The 18,929-nt window shown below is 38.6% G+C and overlaps 2 protein-coding genes and 2 pseudogenes across 2 annotated transcripts; all 4 read right to left on the minus strand.

The window, feature by feature from the left end:
- Window positions 1-1,324: 1,324 nt before the first annotated feature.
- On the minus strand, window positions 1,325-2,237 carry LOC124884693 (annotated as a pseudogene).
- Window positions 2,238-5,466: 3,229 nt separating this feature from the next.
- Window positions 5,467-6,543, minus strand: LOC124884694 (olfactory receptor 52K1-like). Its single transcript, XM_047392747.1, has one exon. It carries the CDS (start codon window positions 6,385-6,387, stop codon window positions 5,467-5,469), a length of 921 nt encoding a protein of 306 aa, XP_047248703.1. The 5' UTR covers window positions 6,388-6,543.
- An 8,639-nt stretch (window positions 6,544-15,182) lies between these two features.
- On the minus strand, window positions 15,183-17,136 carry LOC124884697 (annotated as a pseudogene).
- Window positions 17,137-17,252: 116 nt separating this feature from the next.
- On the minus strand, window positions 17,253-18,597 carry LOC124884562 (olfactory receptor 52B2-like). The gene has a single exon (XM_047392537.1). The coding sequence runs from the start codon at window positions 18,595-18,597 to the stop codon at window positions 17,662-17,664; it is 936 nt and encodes a 311-aa protein (XP_047248493.1). The 3' UTR covers window positions 17,253-17,661.
- Between the last annotated feature and the right edge of the window lie 332 nt (window positions 18,598-18,929).

The raw sequence follows: 18,929 nt of genomic DNA on the forward strand, positions 1-18,929 counted from the left end.
AACAGTTAAGATCTAAAGTTTGGGAAAGCAATTCCAAGTAATCTAAAGTGTTTTAGGGCACTGCAATGAAAGTACCAGACCGATTGCATTTTAAAAAAAAGGAAGGAGCATAATTACGTTTACGGAGACTACATAAATAATTTTGTATCTTTTTCTCTAGTCTAAGGAAGGAGAATATGTTCCTGTGTCTTTGAAGTAGTAGCCTTAACATAACATTCAAAGCATCATGAATCAGATCTTGCCAATGTGGCTACAAAGAATAACTTTTATACAGTTAAGGATTTATTCATTTAATGACAAACAAGTGTTTAATTACTGTCATCTTATTATTTTTTTATTTGCTTTACATGTATGTTTTGTTTGAATGAAAAAGGACTAACAAACATGTCCTCATTTTCAAATTTATTGGCATTTAGACAAGATTTTGAGTGCTGCTCAGAGTAATTAAAGTATGTAAATGATCCCTGTAGCAAAATTTTGTGGTGACCAAAATGTACTGATAAAAATTAGATTTAAATTTACAAAAGCAATCACTGTCAAAAGTTGTGGTATCAAGGTACAAAGAACAAATGAAAATTTCAGAAGAACAGAAATGCCAGAACGTTAGTCCTAAAATTCTTAAAGACCCTTAAAATTTTTTATAAAGGTATATCTATTGGATGCATCAACCACAAAACAGAGTTGACAAAAATTTTATTAATTGGAGACTCACAGACATAATGAGATGCATTCACAAAAGTTGTAATCATCAGTTATTAAATATTCTAACTATAATTTTAATTTGTTATTTAAATAGTTTTCATTTTAATGGCTATTTCAGTGAAACATACTCTCCATGCCCATATTTAGCTGGGCCGGTTAAAGTACATACAGTAGCATTTAGTATCTGAGCAAGAGAAGAACCACTAGTCCATGTAAAGTGCATTGAAATAACCCAGCCAAGGAGTGACAAAGGCCTGGATTACTGTCTCAAAGCACTTCTGTAAAAGGAATGGCTTCCAATTGGCCAGCTGCCTCAACTGATCTGACATCTGCCATAATTTAAGTGTCACATTTCAAATGAATTTCTACTTTAACCTGAAGATTAGCAATGGCTGGCAGAGTTGAAGTAAATAATTAAGTCAATAAGTATGTAGGTAATTATATGTAAAACAGAGATACAAATGAAAACGAGACTCTAACACCCAAGGATCTTAAAAAGACTGGCATATTTAAGCTTACAAGTCCAATGAAAATTATTGTTGGAGAAACAAATCCAACACAAATATTCCAGTTTGCAAACATAAGTTGAGTCAAATTGATAAACCATTAAGAAAGAACCAATTTAATCCTGAAAAAGCCCAGTATTTTCCTCACAAATCGCTTTTGTTTTCAGTCCATAAGTGATTGGGTTTAATGTTGGGTGGAAGATTATTGTAGACATCCTCATTAATCTCCTTAAATTAAGTGGTACATTATTTGTTCTGTAGGATAAAAGAGTAAAGGGTCCCAGTCACTCAAACAAAAGAAAAACAAAACAGCTGTGTGGCACATGTCTGCAGAGCTTTTGCTTTAGTGCCCGATTGTCTGGATCTAAGGCATGCAATAAGGATCCGAACATATGTATATGAAATCATACCAATAAATATCACCTGGAAAATAGCAGTTATAAAAAGACCACAAATGTTATTTAGGGTAGGAGTTTCACACCCAAGCGCAACAAACTTGGATTAGGGCTGACTTATTTCAAATTGACACTGTCGCAAACATAAAAGAAGAAGAAAAAGCACCACTATTAGAGCCAGACAGGAAGACCAGATTAATGTGATTATTTTCATGACGTGAGCATTAGTCATAACGGTGTTGTAACTTAACAGGAAACATATGGCGACATATCTGTCATAGGCCATCGCAGTCAGAATGAACAAAATACTTCCTGTGTAGAAATGGAGAATGAAAGCTTGGGCGATGCAAGCTGAGAGCTGCATCCTCCCGCTGTTTGTCAATATCTCCTGAATGAGGTGTGGAAAGAATGCTGAAGAACCGATCAGGTCATTGATGGGAAGGTTCACAAGAAAGAGATACATTGGCTGGTGCATTGATTTGTTCTGCAGAATAGAAAGGATTAGAGTAAGGTTGCAGAAACTTATGATTATGTAGTTAAGGGTGGAAAAAAGAAATGCAAGGAAGACACCTTCAGAAGATAGATTAAAGCCATTTAGTTGTAAAACAGTTGAGGTGTTTCCTTGGGTGTTCATATTCTCCATTTCTCTCAGTACAGGTAAAACATTTTTATAACATCACGGACATTACAAAAATACAGTATAATCAGATTTGCAAGCAGAAAGTAATAAAATCAGAATAAAAGTAAGCACTATCATTAAATTGATTGTAAACAGCAAATGTTTTGATTTTCTTGGGTCCACATTTAAACTGTCAAGGTCATGGGTTTGGAGGCAGGACCGGAATGCAAAACATGGCGAGGAGGCCACATGGTGAGTAGATTGAGGTTTAATGTGATAATTGCACAGGTGTTGTAGGGGACCTCAATGCAGAAACGAGGACGACAGGAGTATAGTGAAACATCAAGACTTAATAAACAGCACAGACATGGCATTACTGAACCAAAGAGTATTCATATCTGGGACTATGATTCTTGGATGCTACACAGGTGAGAAAATCAGCAGATGGGAAACAGCTGTAGAAGAACAAGAAACAAAGGCACTGAGGTAAAAGTAACACTGTTTACCTAAAACACGAATAAAAATAAACCTAAGATTCTGCAATGAAATCCCACAATAATCAAACTAGACTCAAAGTCCAATAGATCATGACAGCATCTGTTTTACCACATCCTGCTCTTTGCTTAAAATGTGCACTGCACGGAGCAGGCAGATCATTGTATCATTGTATTTTTGCAGAGCTGTGTTAATACAAGCTAGAAAGCCTGGAAAAGTTAAGCATCCAGTTTTCTTCTGCTCCTGATTTGATTCTGTAACAAAGGTAAAACAAAATCTAGCAAGACCTGACATAAGACCTGAGACATGACTCATTATTTCGCTGATCATAAATTGTTCAACGGTTAATCAGCTTAAAACCCCCCAAAATCTAATATATTATGTTCTGATTGTCATACTATTATCTTTGATGGGGTTTTATTATATAAGAAATTGGTTTAGTGATTTATCTTTTTACTTTTGTGGACTTTTTTTCTGTGGGTTCTGTTAGAGATCAGCTTAATAAACAGCCATTAAAATCATTTATCTAAAATGGTCACGTGATGGACTATAGAGAAGTGGAAAAGCAACCAAAAAACAAAGAGAAGCATTGAAATACATTCACAAAGACTGGGAGCTGTTGATTAAGGTGACTTCAGAAGAATGCCTGGCATTTGGGGGAGTTTAAAACTTTTGCACAGTTCTGTGGTTTAAACTATGAGCAATAGAAGCACTGAAATAATCAGCTAACTTAATTCTGTTTAAAAGAACAATTAACAACACAGAACCTTTGTCATCAACGTGGCCACATAGTACCACTTTTTACTTGAGGTTTTTTTATTTTTTTTATTTACAGATTTCCAAAGCTGTATAAGTTTGATATTATTTATCCATTGACAGAAAATGTTTGATCACTGATTATGTAAAAAAGACAACAACAAAAAAAAAAATAAGAATAGGGTTCGGAGTGTTTCTCCATAGGCTACTATATTTATTTATTGATAGATTTAAATAAGTCAGTTATCTGAGCCTTGTGCTCCGTAGTGTTAAGCAAATGTTGTTTTGAAGACGTTATTTTTTTTAAGGTGTCCACCGTAATATTTTTCTTTTTAAAACTTTCAGGTAAGCTGCACAGTACAAAGAAATATGAGTAAAACACAACATAATTTTATAACACTGCAGCTATGAGTATTTTAAAGATGCACACATAAACTACAAGGCCAGTTTTAAGTCATAAATTAAACTAAGAGGCATTTTTATCCGCCACTTTGTAGCTGTGAGGCAACAATAATAACCACACTGCTAAAATGATTTTTGTAGGTAAAGGATTTCATATGCCTGTTTGTTTTTTAGGGAGAAACATGGAATGATTGGTTGGGTTTTTTTTGTTTGTTTGTTTGTTTGTTTGCTTGTTTCTATTTCCCCCTAAACAAAACACAATTAATGTACCAAACTTATGTGGAAAAAGGTCTTGATCAGTCTTGGGTCATAACATTTATTTCTCCAAGTCTTCACCAGATCTAAAGAGAAGGGGTTGGATGTTGAGTTGTTTCTGTGATTTATGTTCTATTAGTGTTTAGCTGTCAGAGACTCCTTGGTGCTCACTTGTGCTTAGTAATAATCTGTTTAGATATTGTTCCCGGTGTCAGTTTGCTTTCATGTCAGTCTCTCTCAGGTGATCCATTCAATTCCTTCCTGATCCCACCTATAATGCATCACTGTAATCACATGCCTGTTTTCACTAATCACTCTCCTCACTACAGTCATTTACTGTAAGATTGTTTTATTTGGTGTACTGTCGTCATTTTGTTTTTGTGAATTCTTGGATTTCTTTTTTTTTTTTTTTTTTTTTACATTATTATGGACCTGCCTGCCTCCTAACTGCTATAATTATGTTTGTAGATTTAGGATAAAATTTTAGGTTTATGCAATAACCACATGAAAACCACTCAACAACTTTTTAATGAATAATTATAATTTCGTCTTACAGCTGGCGGAGCAGGAATGGTTCTGCAGGACAAGAGGTAAGCATTTATTTGTAATGAGGGAGACAATTAAATGAAACAAAATATCCTTAAAATCCTTTAAGGGCACACATTTAGGCAATATGAAAACATTTTTATCATATTGCATTAAGTGTCTGTAAAATCACTGCATCAATTTTGCTTACAAGAAAGCAGCATATTTACGTCACATTAAACAAAATTTTCTGTTTATTCAGTCTGCAAGAACATTTTATTAATAACAGTTTTATTAAGTTCTAACTATTTATTTTACAACTTCATCACACAAAATCTGTCCTATTATTCCTTAACTAAATAGTTCAACTCACTGAATCCAAATTTGTTCCTTTTTCTTGCCTGTTTAAGCCTGTGAAGAATATATTTATTAGGAAGAACTAATTTCCTGAAATTGTGAATTTTTGGCATTTAGACAAAAATTTGAAAGCTTCTTACACAAATGAAAGAGAAGAAAAATAATCCCTGTAGTAAACCTTGCTGTGACATAATGGTAGTGCTTCAATGTAACTTTAATATTCAAAAACACATATTGTTAAAAGCAGTGGCTAGAAGAGCAGAAGAAGTTCAGAAGAACTGTATAAACAAAAAAGAGAGAAACATGGAATGATTGGTTAATTACAGAACATTGGTTTTAGATTACATTAGCAATCTAACAAGTCCAGTTAAAATTATAGTTAGAGAAATAAATTCAATATAAATGTTAAAACACACATAAGTGCAGGTTTGGAGAAAGCACATTAATAAAAATATTATTTAATTCTGAAAAGGTTGATGACTTTTTCACGAATTTCTTTTGTTTTAAGTCCATAAATGATTGGGTTTAAAGTTGGGGGGAAGATTAATGTTGACACCCCGAGGAATCTTCTTATGTGTTGTGGAACATTTTTTACTCTGTATGATATTATAGTAAAAAGGCCCAAACACTCCATCAAAAGAAAAACAAATAGATGTGTAGCACATGTCTGCAAAGCTTTTGCTTTAGTGTCTGACTGTTTGGAACTGAAGCATGCAAAAAGGATCCGAAGATATGTATAAAAAACCATTCCATTAGCTATTACTTGCGAAAGAGCACTTATAAAAAGACCATAAATGTTATTAATGGTTGTATCTTCACATACCAAAGTCAACAAACTTGCATTATCACAGTAGGGGTGTAATATTTCGGATCGACAGTGGCGCAAACGTAAAAGAAGAATAAAAAGCACAGCTATTAAAACCACACAAGAAGACCAAACTAATGTGATTATTTTCATGATGTGAGCATTAGTCATAACAGTGTTGTAACGCAACGGGTAACATATAGCGATGTATCTGTCATAGGCCATCGCACTAAGAATAAACACTGTACCTGCTGCATAGATATGGATGAAAAACGCTTGTGCAATACAAGCTGAGAGCTGCATCCTTCTGCTGTTTGTCAGTATCTCCTTAATCAGCTGTGGAAAGAGTGCTGAAGAACCTATGAGGTCATTGACAGGAAGGTTCAGCAGGAAGAGATACATTGGCTCATGCAAAGATTTGTTCATAACAATGGTAAGAATTAGTGTAAGGTTGCAGAAAAGGATGATCAGGTAGTTTAGGGTAGCAAAAAGGAATGCAGGGAAGATACCTTCATGAGAAATGTTAAAGCCATTTAGCTGTAAAACAGATGTGTTATATAGATTGGCCATTTTTAGCTCTTACATTTATGTTAAGTAATTCACAGCATCGGAAGCTCTACATACACAGCATCAACTTCACAAACAAAATTATATCATTAAAGTTTAAGCATTTTACCTCTCTTTGAGCCCACAAGATTTACCTTACAATCCAGACATCATATTTAGTATTTTAAACATACCTCCAAATGTTGTAGAATGACACTTTAAAAAGGTAAACACAAAAGGAAATAAGCAGCCCTCTCCCCCAAACAAAATAATTCACCAGATAAAATGATTTTAATATTGTAGCTAGTGATCAGCAGAGCAAATGCACATCAATGCCTAAATGGAAAGGGGTTGAGACGTACTGGCATCTTTATAGGTCTAGTTAGGGCTAAACATCTGATTCTCAGGAGTGTTATGGGTTTTCAACAAGATTGTCTTTAGCACAGCTTCACAAGGGATTTCAGAACAAAAAAACATGATAACAGTTAATAAACCAGATGCCTACATGTAAGCACAAGTAAAAATAATGCTTAGTTTCCGAATAGCTGTAAAAGCCTATCAAATATTAACATCCCACTACGGACTATGTGTAGGATTTAGACTTCTGAGTTTCAGACTTTGGGTATTAGAGATGTCAGTTGTGCAAAAGTGGACATAAACAGAGGCAAATGTTCCCTACAGTGGGAGTCATGATATGAAGTGGCATGTCACTTTTCTACATCTTTCAGGTTACTCTCAACGAACAGGTTGTGCTGAAGGATTATTTAACAGGGTACTTTCTGTACTTACAGGTTACTTTTCAGAACTTGAAGGTTATTTTCCAGAACTTATTGAGGACTTTCCCATGACCCACACGTGAAATAAACAGAGAAAAACAAAACTCAAATTCATTAGTATCATAACAGAACCCCCCTATCAGTGTCTCCCAATTTGACTGTGGACCTTCAGTTCACTTGGTTATGGGATTTCATGTATCCTGTGCCGCCCAGAAACTTACACCCATTTACTATGTGACTGTTTCAAGGGCATTGTTGCAGAGGCAGCATTTTGAGTCCTGTCCAATATGGTAGGCCTACACTGATAATGTTCCCTGTTCCTGAGCAGCCCAAATTACAGCAGTCTTTGCACACTGTCCTTCAGTCCAGCTTTCTCTATCCCAGTCACTTCCTCTAGGTGCCAGTTGTACATGCCAAGCAGGCATGTGCATATCTTTCCATATTGGTTCCTATCAGTACTTCTCTGGCACACTGACTTTTCACTGACTGAGACAGTCATTTAGCAGACAGTCACTAAGGCCCATCTTTCTTATGTACTCCAGAATCTTTGGTGTTTAATTCTGCGTGGTGGCCTGATGCTCACTAATCCTTGATGCTATTCCTTCCTCTGAACATACAGTCTCAGAGTACTGGGTTTTGTGTAAAACCTACTATTGTGAGGAGATTCCTTGTCCTGATACCAGTGACCACACTTACCTAATACAGAAGACATCCCAGTGCTCTTGCTGTATATTCTGATTAGGTTGATCAGTGAGTCAATGTGTCACTCACTGTTGACCAGAGGTGGGGTAGTAACTAGTTACATTCACTCATTTACAATTATGTTTACTACAAGTTACTTTTACTACTATCAATGTTTTGAAAAAGTAGTAGGAGTAGTTTTACTGTTCAGAATCAGAATCAGAATCAGAATCAGAAAAGCTTTATTGCCAAGTACGTTTTTGGACATACAAGGAATTTGTTTTGGCGTAGTCGGTGCAATACAGTACAAATTAAACAGTACAAACATATCTACAATATAATATAAATATAAGTGCACAGTTTTAAGTGAGTGAGAGTAAATATAGAGCAGTATAAGATGCAAGAGCAATACAACAGTGCAGATGATCATTGTGCAAGTAAAGCAGGAGTCCAAGCTGAGCGTTAATGTAACGCATAGAGTTACAGGTTACAGGTGTCCTGTCAGCAAAAAAAGGGGGGGTGTGGGGGAAAGGGGGAATGTCAGGGTGGTTTCCGGGCTTTGTTAACCAGGCTGGTGGCAGATGGGAAAAAACTGTTCTTGTGGCGTGAGGTTTTGGTCCGGATGGACCGCAGCCTCCTGCCAGAGGGGAGAGTCTCAAAGAGTCTGTGACCGGGGTGGGAGGGATCAGCCAGAATCTTCCCTGCCCGCTTCAGGGTCCTGGAGGTGTACAGTTCCTGGAGCGACAGTAGACTGCAGCCAATCACCTTCTCAGCAGACCGAATGACACGCTGCAGCCTGCCCTTATCCTTGGCTGTAGCAGCGGCGTACCAGATGGTGATGGAGGAGGTGAGGATGGACTCAATGATGGCTGTGTAGAAGTGCACCATCATAGTCTTTGGCAGGTTGAATTTCTTCAGCTGCCGCAGGAAGAACATCCTCTGCTGGGCTTTCTTGATGAGGGAGCTGATGTTTGGCTCCCACTTGAGATCCTGGGAGATGATGGTTCCCAGGAAGCGGAAAGATTCCACAGTGTCAATTGTGGAGTCACAGAGGGTGATGGGGGCAGGTGGGGCTGGGTTCTGCCTGAAGTTCACAACCATCTCCACTGTCTTTAGAGCGTTGAGCTCAAGGTTGTTCTGGCTGCACCAGTCCAACAGATGGTCCACTTCCCATCTGTACGCGGACTCGTCACCATCAGAGATGAGTCCGATCAGGGTGGTGTCGTCCGCAAACTTCAGAAGCTTGACAGACTGGTGACTGGAGGTGCAGCTGTTGGTGTACAGGGAGAAGAGCAGAGGAGAGAGAACACAGCCTTGGGGGGAACCGGTGCTGATGGTCAGGGAGTCAGAGACGTGCTTCCCCAGCCTCACGCGCTGCTTCCTGTCAGACAGGAAGTCAGTGATCCACCTGCAGGTGGAGTCGGGCACACTCAGCTGGGAGAGCTTCTCCTGGAGCAGAGCTGGGACGATGGTGTTGAAGGCAGAGCTGAAATCCACAAACAGGATCCTGGCATAGGTTCCTGTGGAGTCCAGGTGCCGGAGGATGAAGTGAAGGGCTAGGTTGACTGCATCATCTACAGACCTGTTGGCTCTGTAGGCAAACTGCAGGGGGTCAAGGAGGGGGTCGGTGATGTCTTTGAGGTGTGAGAGCACAAGGCGCTCAAAGGACTTCATCACCACAGAGGTCAGGGCGACGGGTCTGAAGTCATTAAGCCCTGTGGTCCTTGGCTTCTTGGGAACAGGGACGATGGTGGAGGACTTGAAGCAGGCTGGCACATGACATGTCTCCAGTGAGGTGTTAAAAATGTCTGTGAAGACTGGAGACAGCTGATCAGCGCAGTGCTTCAGGCTGGCTGGTGAGACAGAATCCGGACCAGCAGCTTTCCGGGGGTTCTGTCTCCTGAAGAGTTTGTTGACGTCCCTCTCCTGGATGGAAAGAGCCGTCCTCGGCGTGGGTAGGGGGCTGGTGGGGGTTGGAGGTGCCAAGGCCCCTCTTGAGGTTGGGGAGGTGGGGGTGGTGGATTGTGGCTGCAGCTGTTGGGGGGCGTCGTGGGAGATGGTTGCAGGACTGTCCCTTTGTCTTTCAAAGCGGCAGTAGAACTCGTTCAGGTCGTTGGCGAGGCGTCGGTCGTTGATGGAGTGGGGGGCTTTCGGCTTGTAGTTGGTGATTTGCTTGAGCCCTTTCCAGACAGACGCAGAGTCGTTGGCTGAGAACTGGATTTGGAGCTTCTCAGAGTACAGTCGTTTGGCCTCTTTCACTGCCTTGCCAAACTTGTACTTGGCCTCTCTGTATATGTCTTTGTCCCCACTCCTGAAGGCCTCTTCCTTATCCAGTCTTAACCTTCTGAGTTTAGCTGTAAACCAGGGTTTGTCGTTGTTGTAACTCACCCTGGTGCATGATGGTACACAGCTGTCCTCACAGAAGCTGATGTAGGAAGTCACAGCCTCTGTGTACTCGTCCAGACTGTTGGTAGTAGTCCTGAACACATCCCAGTCTGTACAGCCTAAACACGCCTGGAGATTCTCCACAGCCTCACTGCTCCACTTCCTTGTCGTCCTCACAACAGGTTTGCAGAGCTTTAGTTTCTGCCTGTATGCAGGAATCAGGTGGACCATGATGTGGTCGGATTGGCCCAGTGCAGCACGTGGGACGGCGTGATAAGCGTCTCTGATGGTGGTGTTAATAATATTTTAAAATAATGCTGATGTTATTTCAGTGCAATTTATGGCTACTCTACATGTCATTAGAAATGTTTTACTTCACTGAAAGAATAACAAGCATGTTTTAACCAAAAGAAAGAACTTTACATCCTATCTTAAAAAGAGATTTCTTGTATGTATGCAACCTTTATTGTTCTAATGTTGTTTTCTATCTGCCAAGCCTGCTGTGCCATTTGGAGGTCAAATGAATACACATCATATATTGTCACTGAAAATACTCTGCACTGTTCTATGTACAAGTAGTATGTACATAGAACATTACCTACTTAGCTTTCTCATGTAAAAAAATCATATTCGGAAATATGTGTTTCTTCTTGTAAGGATTATGATTACTGATTCATGCATATTTATCAAATATAATAAAAATCATAATTCAGGAAATTAGTTTCTCAGCCAAAAATCATTGCTTACGAATAGAAATCAGAGATGTCCTCTGGTGTTGTGATTATGGGCTCAAAGCACTCTATAATTACAATAAGTTAATTATCATTAATAATTGATAATTATTAACCAAAACCACACTAAATGTCACTGTTTAATCAGCTGCTCCACTGATCGGTGGGGGAACTTTGACCTTATTTTGACAGATAAATCACTCTTCCACAAAATAAACACAAACGCGTCTCTTTATGTATGTGAAAATTTATTGACCATATAGCAATACAATTACTAGTCCAAAAATCTTCACCTAACTAAATATGCACTATTCTACAGAAGGGACTAAAACGACTATCTAAAAATAATAATAAAAGAACATACAGGGGTTGGACAATGAAACTGTAACACCTGGTTTTAGACCACAATAATTTATTAGTATGGTGTAGGGCCTCCTTTTGCGGCCAATACAGCGTCGATTCGTCTTGGGAATGACATATACAAGTCCTGTACAGTGGTCAGAGGGATTTTAAGCCATTCTTCTTGCTGGATAGTGGCCAGGTCACTACGTGATACTGGTGGAGGAAAACGTTTCCTGACTCGCTCTTCCAAAACACCCCAAAGTGGCTCAATAATATTTAGATCTGGTGACTGTGCAGGCCATGGGAGATGTTCAACTTCACTTTCATGTTCATCAAACCAATCGTTCACCAGTCATGCTGTGTGTATTGGTGCATTGTCATCCTGATACACGGCACCGCCTTCAGGATACAATGTTTGAACCATTGGATGCACATGGTCCTCAAGAATGGTTCGGTAGTCCTTGGCAGTGACGCGCCCATTTACACAAGTATTGGGCCAAGGGAATGCCATGATATGGCAGCCCAAACCATCACCGACCCACCCCCATGCTTCACTCTGGGCATGCAACAGTCTGGGTGGTACGCTTCTTTGGGGCTTCTCCACACCGTAACTCTCCCGGATGTGGGGAAAACATTAAAGGTGGACTCATCAGAATACATGTTTCAAATTGTCTACAGCCCAAGATTTGCGCTCCTTGCACCATTGAAACCGACGTTTGGCATTGGCATGAGTGACCAAAGGTTTGGCTATAGCAGCCCGGCCGTGTATATTGACCCTGTGGAGCTCCCGGCGGACAGTTCTGGTGGAAACAGGAGAGTTGAGGTGCATATTTAATTCTGCCGTGATTTGGGTAGCCGTGGTTTTATGTTTTTTGGATACAATCTGGGTTAGCACCCGAACATCCCTTTCACAAAGACTTGCTGTCTTGGTCACAGATGCGCCAGCAAGACGTGCACCAACAATTTGTCCTCTTTTGAACTCTGGTATGTCACCCATAATGTTGTGTGCATTTAAATATTTTGAGCAAAACTGTGCTCTTACCCTGCTAATTGAACCTTCACACTCTGCTCTTACTGGTGCAATGTGCAATCAATGAAGACTGGCTACCAGGCTGGTCCAATTTAGCCATGAAACCTCCCACACTAAAATGACCAGTGTTTCAGTTTCATTGTCCAACCCCTATATGCACATAGAGTGTCTATGAAAATTAAACCAGCAGTTTTATGGACAAATTGTGCAATTTGGGTCAAGTGGAGAGCTGGTAGAATGGTGGGCTGCACCCTTAGCCACTAACACCTGATTGCCCCAAATCTCAAACAAAGTGTCATAAAACTCTGAGGCAGGAACTCAGTGGAAAAGCTCCAGTGATAAAACTGGGACAAAGGAGTGGTCAGGCCACGAGGCCCAGACCGCAGCTGCTTTGAATAAAAACTTTTAAAAGTCCAACTTCTAACTCCTGGCTGATTTGGGATCAGCCAGACAAAAACATAAATATGCACCTTGCTGATTGCATCCGCGCTCCGCAATCAAACTACACTAGCTCTGCAAATCAAACAGCTCAGCATAAAATACTTCAATCATTATTGCATGCAACAAGTTGATACCTTGGATTAACTACTGGTGATTCTAAATCACCATAAACTATGCCTCACCCTGCCCAGACCTCTAAATCCACCTATCTGATTTAATTTAAAAAGAACAAAATTACTTTGACATTGACTTCTCTTCACCGGTTTGAGGATAGGTCGTAGATCTAAAAAAAAAAACGAAGGGGTGGGAACCAGAGTGTCATGCCTCCGTGATCAGCTCAAAAACAATAAAATTCTCATCCGTCCAAAACGGGAAAATATGAGTAACCATTGCAGTCGACTGAATCAACAAGGGGTCTCCTTGGAAATAAACCTCTGTGGGCTTTTACCTGCACCAGAGTGTCGGCGGGGTCTTCAATCGGTATATGAATCTTCTGACCTTCTTGTATCAGTCAGAACTCCAGCTTTCAAGCTCTTCCGGGAATGGCCGTGTGCAGGAAAAGTTTGCCTGCAAGCTTTTGTCTCTCCAGATATGCACTTCCATTGCGTCGTCCTGTGAGACACACTGGAAATGGCAAAAAGTGCTTGGTTTCTGCAAGTTTCATAATCCCGGGTGACGTCAGAGATGTGACGCCTGTTGAGCTGTGCATGTCGAACTGCGCAGCCTAGTCAGTCTGTCCAACCAAAATGGATGAACCCAGCACTCCTGCATGAATTATTTTATTTTGTATTGATTATTTTTTTCTCCTCCTTTATTTTTTTTTTATTTTAGAATTTGCAACTTCTTATTTTTCTGTCTGATTGCATCATTTGGTGTTATGATCAAATAGTTACTCAATACTGGAGTAGCCTTTTTACCAAAGAACATTTTACTCTTACTTGAGTAAATTTTTCAGATGACTACTTTTTGCTTCTACTTGAGTAAAAATATAATGAAGTAGCACTAGACTACTTGAGTACAATGTTTCACTACTCTTTCCACCTCTGTTGTTGATGTTTAGCATGATGTTATCCATTTAGAGGATGTGGCTGATGGTCACTCCACAGTGAAGCTGGTGTTTATAGACACTCTTTGTGATGATCTGGTTGAGGGGGTTCAGATTTGTGCGCAACAGAAGTGCAGACAGAGCATCATCTTGGTATGCCATACTTAATGGTGATTTGTGCAATTAGGTTTTCATGAAGGATCTCAGTGTCTTAATGATGTTCTACATTTCCGAGCTCTACAGGATCTATGTGTCTATTTGTTCCTCAGATGATACTGCCAATTCCATTCATTGTTAATACTTTAAATTAAGGCAAAAGTGTAGTATAGATAAAACAATGTAGTATTAGTTTCATTAATTTAGTTTAAAATATTTTCTTTATAAATAGTCTGTGAGGTATAAAATGTTTCTGCTACATTACCCTAACAGATGTACACATTTTACAACCCTGTCCTGCTAAGGTACTTTATATATATACATGTGTTTTTTATTTGTGAAATAAATGTCAACCCATCACCACCAAAGAATCCCCAGACAATGGCAATGCATGACTGAGAAACATATGCACACACAGCAGCATTCAGCATTTGTTGTTGAAAGAAACTTTTAGTGCTCTGCAAAAAAGAAACAAATAAACAATCATGAGTTAACAAACACAAACTTGCACAATTAAAACATGCATAACATTAGGTAAATTATATATTTTCAATATTAACTACAATAGTTATTGCCCCATCACATGAAACGGCAAACAGAAGGCAGCATTTCATTCACCTTTCACATAAAATAATTGCACAAAAGCATTTGTATATGCATTTGGTGTTTTAGACCTAGACTAATCCGATGACATCATTTTTTTTGTTTCAAAAGTCAACCATGATTTTCAAAAGTTACACACAATAAAACTCCTTCCGCATACTTGAAAGGAGACAGGACCTGACCCAATTGTTAACACTGACCAAATGTTTTTATTGATAAAACCTTCTCAGGGATGCCCAAGTCCAGTCCTCGAGAGCTACTGTCCTGCAATTTTAGATGTATACCTTGTCCAACACACCTGAATCAAGTCAATGACTTGTTACCATGCCTCTACAAAGTTAAATGGCTGCTGCTGAAGGAATTCAGCCATCTTATTAGATGTGTTTGTGCAGGAATTTATCTAAAAGTTGCAGGATAGTAGCTCTCAAAAACTGGATTTGGGAATCCCAGTCATAGAAAAGAAAATCATGTGATTGTCAATACTAAGCAGCAGCATTATTCCAAAAATTTATTCCCAAAGATTTAAAGATCTATGAGACAAAATGAAATAGGTGTCACAGAATGATCATAAAATCATCACAAAAAAGGAAGCTACTTTGTTGACCCCACATGCCTTATTAGAAACATTATCATACTTTTAGTTTTTTTGTTTTAAGTCCATATATTATTGGATCTAAGATTGGAGGAAAGATCAGAATAAACACCCCAAAAGCTCTTCTCAAAAAGGGGGACACATCCTGAAAGCGATGAGAGAAGATTAATTTGCAGGACTAAAAACACAACTAAATGGGTGCCACACATTTGAATGGCTTTTTTCCTGGCATGGATATTATTAGTCATAACACATGTACGCAAAATCTGTGCATATCTAATGGCTATAACTAACATTGAACTTCCAACAAGCATGAATGTTATGAATATTCCATAATAGTTGCTGACGCTGGTGTCCTTGCAGACTAGTTTTAAAAAGATGGATTGTTACAATATAAATCTACTATATTTGTCCTGCAAATGTTAAACCATAAAGTTAAAGCAAACAATGTGGTTATAATTAAGAAAACTAAAACCCACAGAAGAATGATGATTTTAATCACTAAATTTGAAGTCATGGTAGCATTATACTTTAGTGAATTGGATATTGCAATGTATCTATTATATACCATAGCATTTAATACCAGAAGGTTTCCAGTACCATACAAATGAATGAGAAAAGCTTGAGTTATACATGCAGGAGGGGAAATCATTCTGTTCTGTGTCAAAATGCTGAAAACAAGGTGAGGAAAAAACACTGATACACCTAGAACGTCACTAATGGGCAGATTAACAAGCAAGAGAAACATGGGTTTATGTAGTTTTTTACTCACTGCAATTGTCAATATTACCCAAGGATTGCAGAATTCAATAAGATGCTGGGGTTGGACAGTGAAACTGAAACACTGGTCATTTTAGTGTGGGAGGTTTCATGGCTAAATTGGACCAGCCTGGTAGCCAGTCTTCATTGATTGCACATTGCACCAGTAAGAGCAGAGTTTGAAGGTTCAATTAGCAGGGTAAGAGCACAGTTTTGCTCAAAATATTGAAATGCACACAACATTATGGGTGACATACCAGAGTTCAAAAGAGGACAAATTGTTGGTGCACGTCTTGCTGGCGCATTGATCCACAGGGTCAATATTCACGGCCGGGCTGCTATAGCCAAACCTTTGGTCACTCAATGGTGCAAGGAGCACAAATCTTGGGCTGTGGATAATGTGAAACATGTATTGTTCTCTGTTTTCCCCCACATCCGGGAGTTACGGTGTGGAGAAGCCCCAAAGAAGCGTACCACCCAGACTGTTGCATGCCCAGAGTGAAGCATGGGGGTGGATCAGTGATGGTTTGGGCTGCCATATCATGGCATTCCCTTGGCCCAATACTTGTGCTAGATGGGCGCATCACTGCCAAGGACTACCGAACCATTCTTGAGGACCATGTGCATCCAATGGTTCAAAGGATGACAATGCACCAATACACACAGCAAGACTGGTGAAAGATTGGTTTGATGAACATGAAAGTGAAGTTGAACATGTGCAGTCGTGAAGAAGAAAATGCAAATGCAAATAGGATGATCGATTACTAATTTTATTTATGGGTCAAATATTGCAGCCACATTCTTAAAATGAAAAAGCATTTCTGGAAATGCTTTTTCATTTTCAAATTTTACATTTCAAATTGAATTTTGGTATCTATTTGCTGGGGTACATTTTGAAAAATAAATGTCAAATGTCTTTTTCTTTTTCATTTTAATTAAGTGAATGAATGAGCAGTCTTGAAGAAGAAAATTAAAATGCAAATACGATTATTGATTACTAATTTCATTTATGAGTCAAACAATGCAGCCACATTCTTAAAATGAAAAAGCATTTCTGAAAATGCTTTTTCATTTGAAATATGGTAACGATTTGCTTCCATAGATATGGGAGGGTTGCCGGAGACAGAGAAAAAGTGTCCTCCTCCACCGAGAGCAGAAAGAAAAAGCCTTCAAATATGTAATATAATGGCCTAATTTAAACTCATACAGAAAACTGCACTGACCACACTCATATGAGCTTTTTTTAAGATCTGCAGAGTACTATGTGTTTTAGAAAACATAGATTTTCAACTTGAAATTTGTTCTAGAAAGTTGGATTTTATTATGTTATCAGCATATCTGACAAATTGTTTATTTACATTGTTTTGTTTAAAATCCAGTTTTTTTTTACAGTATATAGAAAACAAAACACAGTTCAAGCAAGATTAAAGATTATATTTGGTTTTGTCCATTTTAGGTGTTTGACATGTACTAATTTCCGTCTGACATGTTAAATTAGGGACAAAAATTATTTATATTACTATACACATCAAGTAAAAATAAAAAATAAAAATAAAAGAATAAAAAAATAGTGAAATTAAAACAGCCTTTTCATACACAATAATAAAAACACATGGGACAAGAGGAAATTGTTGTTCAAGAACATTTACATGTCATGACTTCCATTTTTTAACAAGATTAGATTTCTGCCTTGTTTTCATGGTGGCTGTATACAAAATTAAGAAATGAATAGATGTATACTGTGATCTGAGAGAAATTCAGAAGGATAATCTGCTCTTGAAGATGCTCAGGAATGTTATGCGTATTTCACTGGTATACAGGCCATACACAATAGGATTAATTAGTGGAGGTAAAATAAACATTAGCATCCCCATTACCTTTTGTAAATCCAAGGAAATGTTTTTGAACCTATGTGATAAAACTGTGAAAGTCCCTGCAACCTCAAATATGACAAGAATAACCAACTGTGCAACACATGTGTTCACTGCTTTCGCCTTTGTGTCAGATTGCTTCCTACTCAAACATGCGATCAGAATTTTAAAGTAGGAATATGCCTGAATAGACATACTTAGAACTTGTATGAAGGCCGTGTTAAACAGCCCAACTATGTTATTGACAGTTGTGTTTCCGCACGTGAGCTTCAGGAGAGACGGGTTGTCACAAAATACGTTCAGTATAACAGATCTGCATCTGGGGAGCTTTGACTGAAGAGAAAATAGTGATAGGATAAAGACAAAGTCAAAACCCCAAACCAGGCAAATAATAAGAGCAACCATTCTTGGGGTCATGACAGAGCTGTAGCGTAGTGGCATACAGATGGCAATGTAACGATCAAAGGACATTGCCGCAAGAACAAACAGAATTCCACCGGCACACATGTGCAGAAGGAAAGCTTGTAGAACACAGAGAGGATAAGAAACTTCATGAGTCTCTGTAACAATATCTGAAAGTATTTTTGGTAGCATAGTGGTTATTCCTATTAGATCATTTAGGGGTAGACTAATCAGGATAAAATACATGGGCTTGTGAAGGTTCTTCTTCAGAATAATCAAAGACATCAGAGTCAGATTGCAGAACATACCAAACAAGTAAATGACTAGACCAAACAAAAATATTAAATACTTTCCTCCAGGTGGAATAAAGAATGACTCCAGGATTAGTTGAGAGCTAATTTCGAATGAGTTGTTTTCCATCTTTAATGAAATTGATCGAGAAAGAGAACAATCGTCAACACCCATTATTAGAAATCAAGCCAGAATCTGAAGTCACACTTGACACAACTCATGTTTCGATGAGTGGCCAGCTGGAATATTGCTAACCGCCCTGCATGGCTTGCTTTATTGTTTCTCCTCTGCTCGTTTCCATCACCTTTCACCTGAGGGATTATCAGTGGCTTTGCAGGATAAACAATAATGTGATGGGTGAAATGCTTTAGATCAGCAGTTCAGAGACATTTTCTAACCAGTATCCCCTTGTTAAATACTTTTCAAAGTAATACCTTACCAACACACATTTCTAAACAGTA

Source organism: Girardinichthys multiradiatus, chromosome 18 (genome assembly GCF_021462225.1).
Source record: "Girardinichthys multiradiatus isolate DD_20200921_A chromosome 18, DD_fGirMul_XY1, whole genome shotgun sequence".
In the NCBI taxonomy this organism is placed as follows: Eukaryota; Metazoa; Chordata; class Actinopteri; order Cyprinodontiformes; family Goodeidae; genus Girardinichthys; species Girardinichthys multiradiatus.

What these genes read in the sequence shown, in the direction of transcription:
- LOC124884562 (XM_047392537.1), bottom strand. Translation starts at nt 18,597, where the DNA reads ATGGAAAACAACTCATTCGAAATTAGCTCTCAACTAATCCTGGAGTCA.
- LOC124884694 (XM_047392747.1), bottom strand. Translation starts at nt 6,387, where the DNA reads ATGGCCAATCTATATAACACATCTGTTTTACAGCTAAATGGCTTTAAC.